This window comes from Lepidochelys kempii, chromosome 7 (assembly GCF_965140265.1).
Source record: "Lepidochelys kempii isolate rLepKem1 chromosome 7, rLepKem1.hap2, whole genome shotgun sequence".
NCBI lineage: Eukaryota > Metazoa > Chordata > Testudines > Cheloniidae > Lepidochelys > Lepidochelys kempii.
In genome coordinates this window covers 111560935-111572814 of record NC_133262.1, presented here as the reverse complement: position 1 = coordinate 111572814, position 11880 = coordinate 111560935, and the positions used below count along the sequence as shown (strand labels likewise).

Below are 11880 nucleotides of genomic sequence, written 5' to 3'. Positions count from 1 at the left end.
CCTATTATCCCCCAGCCCCCGTCGGGATCTTTCACACTTGCTCTCTGGTCACCCTCAGAAGAGCAAATACCCTCTTCCCCGTCTGGCTCCTGGGGAAAGCTGAAGGGACGGTAGGCGACTTGCCCAGGGTCACACAGCAGCGCGCTGGCGGAGGCGGGGAGAGAACCCAGGCGTCCCGGCTGCCAGGCTGAGGGCGGGGAGAGCGTGGGGGAGGGGGTCTGATCCCCGGACTCCTCGCAGAGGGCGCGCGCAAGGCAACCTCCTCCGCGGCCGCCGCCGTCGCGCGAGAAGGCGGCGCTGAGGGAACGCGCTCCGTCCCCTAGCAGCCGCCGCCGCCGCCGCCGCCTTCTCAGCCCCATGGAGCCCGGCGGGGAACGCGAGCTGCGGCGGCACCTCCTCGAACTCAGGCACCAGGCGGCCGAGTATTATCGGAGCAACGAGGTCCCGCAACGGCTGGAGGAGGCGCTCAACGCCACGTTCTACCTGCGTCCCGCCGACCTCTACGGCCATCTGGTACCTACCGGCGGGGGGGCCAGTGTGCAGGCGCCTGACTGGGGGGGGGGGGTGGCGGCTAATGCGCAGGCGCTGCACTACCGCTCTCTGCCCCCCTCCCCCCCCGACAGATCCCATAATCCCCCGCGCAAATGGCAAGTGGGCGGAGTAAGGTTGAGGCTAGGAGCTCTGCTCAGGTGCAGGAGGGAGTGAGAACGAGGCTCGCCCCTCCCCCCCCTCCACCCCAGCAGGGGCAGTGGGGTGAGGCAGGTGGGCCTGGGGGTGCCCAGCCTCCTGGCCTGGGCTGCTGTGGCATCACCCAGTGGGCGCTCCACCTGACTGACCTTCCCGTGAGATGCTGCTCCAGCCTAAGGGTACCAGCTTGCATGACGTTATCGCCAGGCTCAGCTCTTTGCTATTTTTCATAAAGCCCCAGCTCCTGGATTCTCGGGATTAGGTGACAATTTCAGATTCCACCAAAAGAGTTATTAGCTATTCTGGTTGTGGAGCAAAGCTTAATAATGAGACCTAACCTGCACCCTCGCAGCTCAGAAATCAGAGGACAAAATGGCCCTTCCTTTTATTTAACTTAAAACAGATTTGAAAACAATGTCACAGTGTGAGGCCTGGGTCATGATTTTTGAATGCTTGGGTTTGTCACTGCTGGAACGACAGTATTAGATGGCCCCTTAACAAAGCTATTCAATCATTTTAAGCTAGCTCGATTGAACTAACAAGAGATTGCAAAGTATTTTCTTCTGAGACTGTAGGCTGATGCTCCTACAGCCACAACTATTGTGCAGACCTCTGCCAAGCATCAGAAGAATGAAGATAAAGGGAGTCTGGTTAGTTTTCACGCTGCTATTGGTATTCAGATCCCTGTGGGCTTAAGTGAAATGGACAAGAATAAGGCGAGCTTTCCCCTTTGCTCTTCAGCCAGCAGCAGAGTCAGACACTGGAACTAGTGTGGCCAATAAAATATCCACTCCGTATAATAGTGGAATGGCCAACACCATACTTTAGAAAGCTGTTTTAAAAAGATTGCCTTCCAATGCTTCCTCCTACACGAATGTCTCTATGATAATGAAGTCTTACATCTCAGGCATTATTCATTGCATTGTTCCATGTTGACCTCAAGTTTCATTACTCTCTGTGATAAGGTGTGATCACTAGTTCCAGATTATGTTTTACTGGAAAGAAGGTAAATCAAACAAAATTCTATCATGCTTGTGATAGTTGATTTTTTTTTTTTATGATACTTGTTAGTTAGGTATGCCTCTGCCTCCTCACTGCAGCTTTCCATACTACGTACCACTCCATTCACCAGGATTGCATCCACAGTTACACTGGTGTTTCTAGTTTCCACCTGTTATGGTTCACTTCCTACCTCACAAATCACTCTCTGGATTTGGTGATGGTTCCTATTCTTTGCTAGGACCAGCTCTCTTTAGAAACCCACAAGATTTAGGGTGGTAGCCGTGTTAGTCTGTATCAGCAAAAACAACGAGGAGTACCTCCCAAAAGAATAAATGGACACAAATAGGACGTCAAGAATTATAAAATTCAAAAAACAGTCAGAGAACACTTCAATCTCCCTGGACACTCAATAACAGACTTAAAAGTGGCAATTCTTCAACAAAAAAACTTCAAAAACAGACTCCAACGAGAAACTGCAGAACTGGAATTAATTTGTAAACTGGACACCATCAAATTAGGCCTGAATGAAGACTGGGAGTGGATGGGTCACTTCAAAAACTAAAAACTAATTTCCCTATGCTAATTTCCCCCTACTGTTAGTCACACCTTCTTGTCAACTGTTTGAAATGAGCCACCCTGATTACCACTACAAATGTGATTTTTTTCCTCCTGTTGATAATAGCCCACTTCCACTTTCATTGAATTGTCTCGTTAGAGCTGACCGCCCCACGTGGTAAGGCAACTCCCATCTTTTCATGTATTGTGTAGATATATCTGCCTACTGTATTTTCCACTCCATGCATCTGATGAAGTGTGTTTTAGCCCACAAAAGCTTATGCCCAAATAAATTTGTTAGTCTCTAAGGTGCCACAAGTACTCCTCGTTGTTTCCACAAGGTTTAGTTCTTCGTCTTTTCTTTTCCCTCTTGGGCATTTACCACATTAACACAGATGAAACCCAACTGTAAATAACTAATGATTCCTCTGTGGCATCTTGACCAAGTCAGCTTTTGACATCATGCCAAGAGAAGCATTCAGAAACAATCCTTTTTTCTCTATCCTCTTTCTTGAAGTCAGATCTCTCATTTGCTTTCTCTGTAAACTTAGAAATATTATTTCTCTAATTATATTATGGAGGCAAAAGTGATAAGGTGGCTGAGGTAATATTGGACCAACTTCTGTTGGTGAGAGAGACAAGAGTTAAGTATCACAGGATATTTAATGCTCCTTTAAGACCAGATCTTGTGAGTCATCCTCCAAATGGCTTTAGCAGTTGTTCCTGATTAGGCTCTCTCCTCTGCCTTCTAGAGACAGACAGGTGCAGTCTTTTTTAGATGGCTTATTCAAGGACAGAGTGCCCTACACCTGCAACATCAGCAACTGCCATGAGGCAGTGAGGGGCTTATTTTGTGTGTCAGTTTTAAGAGTAACTGCACCTGTATTCCTCCTCAATGGTCCACTCTAGGAATGCCCAGTCTTACATCCATCACCTGTCTCTGGGCAGGGACCCATGTTCCACACCCTTCTGACCAGGAGCTTTAAGGATGCACACCCCCTGCCAAACATTGTGATATCCTCAGCAAGCCATTGGGTCTAACAGCCAGCACCTGTGCATTGTTCTTTCTTTCTTTCTGAGGGCTATGAACAGTGGGTTGCCAGCAGTTACAAGTAGGCTTTGCAGAATTAAATGTTTATTTTGTTCTAATTGTGGATTATCATTTTTTATTTATGATTTTTTGATGATCAATTTGCATTTTTAGGAATTTTTTTTATTTAACTATTTTTATTTTTTACAGCTGTGTGGGGTAGTGTTCAGATTAGGGCAGTGCTGACAGTGGGGATGTAGGAGGTCCTTGTGAAGCTGAGGGGCCAAAGACCCCAGGGTGGAACATTCGTGGTAAGCTTCAGTTGTTCTGGCCCCCTGCATTTGGAGCAGAGACTTCCAGCCAGGACTGGTAAGGAGGAGCATGAGCCCCAGCCACGGGGAGGCTACCCCGCTGCTGAACAGTTCCTGCCTGGGAATGGCTCCCACCCTCTTGGTTAGTGTGTGAGTGAATGGAGCCATGAGAGCAGAGCTGCAGAGGGTTCCCTGCATAGCTGAGGGGCCAGTGGCACTGGATCCCTGCAGGCACAAGGTGGAGGGAAGGCTGGGGTCCTGGTGAGGGGAAGCAGAGCTCAGGCCAGACTAGGGCCATGAGGCGGAGTTGTCACCCGGGGACAGAGCCACCACCATGTCCGGGGACAACAACTCCATGCCAGGAGCATATCCTTCTCTGTACCTTGTGTCTGCAGGTATTGGATGTCACCAATCCCACCCACCCACTCACTCACCCACCAGCCAGAAGTGTGGGAGCTGTTCCTGAGCAGGAACTGTTTGGCAGCAGAATGGCCTCCCCTATAGCTGGGGGCTCATCCTCATCTTTGCGGTTCTGGCTGGTGGTCTCTGCTTCTCTAGACCAGGATAACCACAGCCTCCCCTGCACAGCCTGCAGGGATCAGGTGTCACCAGTCATGCAGCCATGCAGGAAGCCATCTGCAGCTCTGGTGTCATGGCCCTGCTCCCTCACTACAGTGACAACAGAGCTGCAGGGCTGGTGACACCCAATCCCTGCAGGCACAAAGTGTCGGGGAGGCTGCGTTCCTGGCAGGGCAGAACAGAGTCTCTTAACACTCCGGTGCCACAAGAGCTATTGAGGGCTCCCTGTACTGCCACAGGAGGCATTCAGCAGTGGAGTGGCCTCCCCGCTGGCTAGCACCAGCTTACTCACTCCCATGACAGCAGGGTTGCAGAGGGCTCCCTGCACTGCTGCAGGGCCAGTGACACCAAATCCCTACAGATACTCTGTCTGGTACCAATTGATATTTTTTCAGTCAATTGCAGTGTGTCAGCTGAAATGGATGTTTACTGACCGTTACTGATTGAAATTGAATCCTGCCAAGCCTAATTACAAGTTATCATGCAGCTTTTTCTCAGAGCACATTTATTCTTAGGGTAAAAGCATCACAGAGAAAACATAAAAAAAAATGAAAGTTCTGACATGCTTATTAATAAACATACCAGAAATCATCCGTCAGTCTTAGGAGGTCCAGATAGCTCAACATTCTTCCAACTCCTCCCTTAAGGGTTGGTCCCCCCCTAGGATCTATGGTCCTGTCCATTTGTTGAATCAAAAGAGAGGTCACAGGTGAATTCAAGCTCATTCTTTTCTACCAAAAACCCTTTCTTTGTTTCCTAGTCTCTGAAAAACCAAGCCTAAAGCAGTATATGCAAACCACCCCAGGGGGCAGTATGTCTTGGAGTTGCATATAATCCTTGGAGTAGTCAGCTCCTACTGTTTTTAAATTTCTGGAGAAGCTGTGGTATCCCTCCCCCATGGAGTAGGACACAATCATACATAAACCATTCATAAATGTAATACAATAGTCCTCAGATATATGGCATGGGGCTGTAATATCTGTCACAATATGAACCTGAATAGAAATGAATAGTACTATATAGGTTGTAAGCAGTAAGTATAAACCCAGGTCCTAGAATGGCTCTTAAGCACACAGCATAGGAATAGGAATACTGAAGTATCCTGATGAATACCAAGGCACAAAAATAGATTTACCCAAGGATGGATTTAATGGTAACATAAAATGAAAGACTTATTTACACAGAAATTGATTTTTTTAATCAAACTCTCTCTCTTCTTCAAGGCTAACTACTTCTCTAAATTTTCAAAACCTCCAGTAATATGCAAATTAATTGGAAGGAAGGTCCTTGATGGAGTTGGTCGACCAACATTAGAAGTGGAAATATTTTGCACAGTTAAAAACCATGAGAAGGTATGAGCTACATCTTATTTTGTTATATATCCTAACAGGACATTGCAGAGATGCTCATCTCCACCATTGTTAATGATGGGTTATTTTAATTAATGAGACAAAATGGAGGAGTTAAATGTGGATCAAGTTCCTGAATGAATTATTTTTGTAAGTCAGAAGTAGCAAAACTCTGGTGAAAATTGACTACATTGCCCTACCCCTGACTATTATACAGTATTAGCTGTTTTTAGAATAATAATGCTTTGTTTATATTTTAATTTGTGACCCACATCTGATATTACATTCATGTATGTTGTTGTTTGTCATATAATTGTACCCTGGTCCTTGTCTCACAAAAACTGTCCTCTTATAGTCATAGCAGCCATAAGCAAAAACTCCTCTTGACTCCAATGGTGGCAGGAGATAGCTTTTAGCATTTGTCAGACTTGGACCCTAATTTAACTCATTCTCCCTACATAACATGAGTTTTGTGTCTTGCTTTTCTTTCTTTAAAATGTCTCAATGGCATCTTTCTCAGTCTTCTTACACTGGTAATTTGCTAGATGAGGCTCCAGTCCTGCAAACACACCCTTATGTGCTCAGTAGTCCTACTGAAGTCAACAGAATTACTCGTGCTTAAACATATACATATATGTGTTTGCAGGATCAGGGCTTTAGAACTATCCCTGTTCTTGGAGATAGCTCTGCTTGTATAAGCATTTTTTTTTACTATACATTTATTTTCATTCGTATGTTCTGAGCTACATATCTTTTTATTCCTATTACACTACTATATTTCAGAAAAAAAGCATGCAGTATAGTCTTAACACAGTTCATGTCAATAAACAGGTTTTCATGCTGAGAGTTTAGGGCAGTGTACGTTTCACTTCATTCAAAAATATTGTTGTGTGTTCCAGAAATTCAAGACTAGTTCTGTGTTCCCCTCACATTAGCATTATTCCTCATTAGCATCCAAGGTTGTTCCCTAGATGGCTGAATAGAGACACTGGATTTATGGCTTATTATAACAATCTATAACCCACTAACAACCCCCTACCCCCAAGCTACTTTTTCTTCTCCCTTCCCCCGCCCCCATGAACGGAGGGATGTTAATAGACCCTTCACCTTGAATAGTCCATTGAAACATGTGTTAACTACTTATGCTAAACAACCGATTCCATCTTATATTTGCTGTGACACTCCCAGAACTGAAGAAAAGCTCTGTGTAAGTTTAAAAGCGTCTCTCTTTCACCAAGAGAAGTTGGTCCAATAAAATATATTACCTCACCCACCTTGTCTCTCTGCTTCACTGCAGATGGTAGCTATTTACACTCTCCTTGAAGTAGAACTATGATTTACTTCACTGAAAATGCTCAGAAAAGTAGACAATTTAGGTATTTTTTTTTTTAAATCCAGTATGAAAAGTATTTAAGGTTCATTTTGTCTAACATCCTTAATGCAATCATCCTTAGGAAATCTGTAAAGGATGCACAGTAGTTAGTGACCAAAATAGAGTTCATTTGAAAGGTCACATTGTCATTATATGACACTTTTCACTGCAACAGTAGATAGCTTTTGTACCATGAATAAGGTTAAGATTCTGTCACTGGTATTTTTAGAAAAAGTCAGGGACAGGTTGGCGGCAATAAACAAAAATTCATGGAAGCCCACGACCTGTCCCAGACTTTTACTAAAAGTACCTGGGTGGATAAAGGGGGACAAACAGTGCTGCTGGGGCTTTCCGCTGCTCCAACCCTGCTGCTGCTCCTGCAGCTGGGGCTGACCACTGCTGATCCAGCCCCACAGGGGCTGACCCAGTCCCAGCTGCTGCTCCAGTGGGCCGGGGACTACTGCTCCAGCATGCCTGGGGCTGGCCGACCGCCAGCTATTCTGGGGGCTGCTGTTCTGGTGGCTCCGGGGCTGACAGCTGCTCTAGCTCTGCCCCAAAAGGAGTCATGGAGATCCTGGAAAGTCACAGATTCCATTACCTCTGTGACAGAATTATATCCATAACCATGATTCACCAGCATTTATACTTTTTTGATACTGTCATTCACCCTCAGTTGTTAATGTAATTTATAGGCACATCTTCCTAAAATATTGCCAGGTAAATAACACTTATGAAACTTATTTTGACAGATGCTTATTTCAGAAGAGGAAATGGATGCAGAGTTTTGATTTTTTTTTAAAGTTACCTATGGTCATCTTTTTTTAATTTTGTTTTGTACATTTGGCAATCTATTGTCAGTAATATTTGTAAAGAATTTCTATTGCCGAAAGATCTGGAAAAACACTAACTTACACAGAGATGTTCACACTTCAGCAGACCTGAAGAAGAGCTCTGAGTAAGCTTGAATTCTAGTGGTTAAAACACAAATTAGGACTCCTGGGTTCTATTCCTGGTGCTGTCACTGTTTTAGGTCCAGATTCTGCAATCTGATCCCTATCTCCATGCAGAGCCTCACTGAATTGGGATTGGATTGAGACACCATGTAGGTGTAAATTCTGTTGCCATTGATCAGAACTGCAGGCTCAGAGCCTTATTTTGGGCCAGTCACTAAATCACTCTGAACCTTACTTTACCATCCTTTAAAATGAGTATAAAAATTATGTGACAGGAGAATTAACACATAAGTAATATTCATAAATGGTTTGAGAATCTTAGCTGGAAAGCTGTAAGTGCAGAAGTACGAGAAACCAAGAAAAAGCTTCAATTATGGGATCAATTAAGTTCCTGGGGAGGGGGGCTATGTTTAAGCCTTTATCTTTTTAATCTTTTAAAGTGACATTTCAAAGTTAGAAATTGAACAGTTTGTAAGCTTTTCACATTAATTTTGCAGAGCATTTGTTCCATTGTGGTCTCTTCTCATTCTGAAATCCTTGAAAATGCTTCACCTGAAGCAATTGATGCTGATGAGAAAGAAAGAAATGACTCTATTAATAGAGCCCTGGAATGGGTAAATGGATCACTGAATGAAATGCTCAGAGACCTGCAACCTGCTGACCAGTGTAAAGTTGATGAGCTGCTTGGGTAGGTCTTGCATATTTTTTTCCACTGATTTTTACTGTAGTAAAACAAATTCTTGCAAATAATTGTGTTGTAAATAAAATAATTTGTGCAAAATCTCAATATTTTTTCTAATGTTGTTCCTAATTCTTTCGACACAATATTTCTGGGATATTATTGCCACTAGAAGCCTTGCACTATATTATTTCCATTGCTGTATATTTTTATATAATATGAAGTTCATCCCAGCCTGTACAAAATCCAAATAAACCAGCATTGTGCAGAAATACAAAGATGGGAGTTAGGAATACACCTCTAACACACACCACACACACCCTACTTTTGGACTTATGACCTAGAATATCAGCCACAGTCCCCACATTGGATCTATGTAAGGAACTGATCCAATGCCCATTGAAGTCAATGGGAGTGTTTCCATTGATTTCAGTATGCGTTAGTACTGATCCAATGGTCTTTCCCTCAGCAGCTCATGGAGCTTGGGTTGGAATCTTCCTCAGCCAGCAGCTCAGCCACTGCCTCTAGTGGTTTGCAGGACATAAGTGATGTGAAAGGCCTTCCATGGGACCTCAGCACTGAGATTAATTTCCCACGTAGTGTATTTACAAATCTCTGGTTTTGATGGAGTACTCTTTCAAAATAGGCCACTCTGAGAGGATACCTAAGGCTCTTACCTTGGGATCATTATCAACCTCCTTTTGTTTCTGTTTTAAGTTTCTGATTTCTGTTTTAAGCTTCCTTGAAAAATACCTATTCTGTAATCAAGTTCATTTGCATTTTTCCATACAAACTTCTTCTGATCTTAGAGAAATTATGAAGCCGTGGAGAATGGTAATACTTTTCCATTTATAATACATTTATCTGGTCTTTGGTAAGAAAAATTATAGGCTAACATATTTGAAAAAGCACCTGAAGTGCCCCAAAAGGTGTTTTGATTTTCCTAGTATCAAAAACCCCACAGATTTAGTTGAACAGTTTTAAAAAAAATAAAATTGATGTTTGCCTTGGGAATTGTCTAATAATATTTTACATGTACAAAATATAACATTTTTCATCCCAGATCATACTATAAACTGATTTTTTTTCTTTACCAAAAACCTTCTTTTTGAATGGAGTCTCACTTTAATAGGAAAGGGCCTAGTTGGTTAAAGATTGACTGCTCTTCACTCTGGGAATGGTGGTATGACCTCTCTTCATCCTCTGCAGTTGTAAGAGTTACTGGCAGCTACCTCTTGGAAGGGTTCAGCTTTCTAACAGGAGCAACTGCAGGAAGACTAGTAGCCAGGACTTCCTTTTTATTTGTTGGAATGGAGTATATCATATGCCTGACCGGTATAAACTGTTGCATTCCAAGAAAATTAACTCTGTGGAACTTGCTTAGTGGAGTAAAGCTTCACTATGGATGAAATTAATCTAATTGATGGGAGCCTGAACAAAACCATTGATTTACCACTTATATGGCCTTATTCCTACTGCACTGGGGTAAATTTCACTCTATATGTTGCTTCCATTGTATACAAACAACTAAAATACAGCCAATTCTAAAGCAGCAGCCATATAACCAGAGCTCAACTCTAGAGAAAGATGACCTTTTGGATAAGCAAATTAGGCCAAATTCTGACAATTTGGGGAAGTGCCATGGGATTTTTAATATCCGTGCAAAGCAAATAAGTCTTCCTTTTGAGGGTCTTCTCTGTATAGAGCTCACATTATTTACTGTGGAAGGATAAAGAGCTGAGTCAACCTTGCTGAGTTTGAAGGAGTTTTTGCACTTCAAGCTGGTTGTTTAGACCACTAAGCCATCTCCTCTGAGTTTCAATTCAATAGGATTTGAAATAGCTGAAAAATGAGGTTTAATTACTAAACAGCATTGCCGTCCTCATTTGAATATGTATACTTTGCTGTTCTGTTACTTCTGTCCAGAGTTTTCAAAGTACATATCTATTAAGCCTTATAACATCCCTTTGTGACGTGTATTATTAAACCTATTTTAGAGATGGCTAGACCGAGGCACAAAGAAGTTTGACTTTCTCAGGTTCACATGAGGCGTCAGCAGCAGAACCATGAATAGATCTTAATTCATTTCCCAGCATGTGCTTTTCCCACTAGCCCATACCTGCTCCTCATCTACCTAATAATATTCTTAAGCAACTAATCATTATGCCTTTTCTTTTCCCATCAGTGAATACTTTGCAAAGAAGGTAGAAGAAGAAAAAGAAAGAAAGGAAATTGAAAGGGAAGAACAAGAAGCAGCAATTTCTGCACCTGCATGCGTTCCAGCTTTATCAGCTGTAACACCATCTGGCAAAAAAAAAGGAGTCAAATTAGGTTTCAGTTGATTTTCTTCTAATATTTCGTGCAAAATAGGTATCAATAAAGATGCTAGCATTCCTTCTGTAGCTCCCCATGGGCACTGAAAGGTAGCAGTGCTTCTCTATCGTGATTTTGTAGCAGGATCCCAGACCTCCTTCCTGGCCACTAGCTGCAGTTCCTCTCTACCAGAGCACCAGTCAGCAATGAGAATAAGTCATCTCCACTGCAAAGCTTGGGGAACGGGGAGAAGAGAACAAAGCATGCTCAGTCAGCCACATGGGATAGTGTAATGGAGCCTCTTTCCAGGTTGTGATTGGCCTAGTTGTGGGGAGAGGGGGTCCACTCTTCATCCTGGGAATGAGAATGGAGGAGGATGTGGATGAAAATTATGGGGGAGGAAGTGGGAACCATAGGAATAAGCAGGAAAATGTGAGTGGAATGAAGATGGGGAGAAGAAACGAGAAATTGGGGAACACAGAAAGGGGGAAGAATGGAGGTGAGAAGGCAAACAGAATACAGAGGAAAGGGGAGGGATCTGCGAAGAGAGGGAATCAGACAGTGAGGCAGTGTGGAGAGGAGAAGCAGAAAGAATAAAAATGACTAAGGAGGGGGAAGAGAAAGTGGTATGAGCAAAGGAAAATGGGTGGTGGAGACCAAAGGTAATAAATATATGGGCAAAAGTAAGGAGAAAGAGTATGTACATGCTGGCTTCCTCACTTCCTCAGAGAAATCGTCTCCTTTCTATTATCTTCTTTCTGTGGAATTGGAGAGTGAGCCATCACCTCTTCTGATGATGATGCCTCATCATGTTTATCTTGTTATTGACTTCTTTCTTATTTTGTAAAATCAGTATAATTTCTTGAGATTGTTTTATAGATGTGCACGTTAATGCAAATATACATCTATTGTCCAATTTAGATTATTAGTTATGCTATCCACAGTTATCATGTCCATTCTCAGATGTCATCTTTTGCTTCACACAGTAGTTTTAGTGGGTTTTGATACCCAACTGTCATTGACTACTTAGTTTCAGTAGTTATCATTGAT

General features: G+C 43.1%; 1 protein-coding gene across 2 annotated transcripts in view; it reads left to right on the top strand.

The window, feature by feature from the left end:
- Window positions 1-201: 201 nt before the first annotated feature.
- The window catches only part of ENO4 (enolase 4), a 45672-nt gene continuing 33993 nt past the window's right edge, over window positions 202-11880 (top strand). For both annotated transcript variants that reach the window (XM_073354258.1, XM_073354257.1), the window contains exons 1-4: window positions 202-513; window positions 5388-5516; window positions 8336-8526; window positions 10703-10848. In XM_073354258.1, the coding sequence (XP_073210359.1) occupies window positions 358-513; window positions 5388-5516; window positions 8336-8526; window positions 10703-10848 (622 nt within the window). In that variant the 5' untranslated portion in view covers window positions 202-357. The remainder of the gene's footprint in view (window positions 514-5387; window positions 5517-8335; window positions 8527-10702; window positions 10849-11880) is intronic.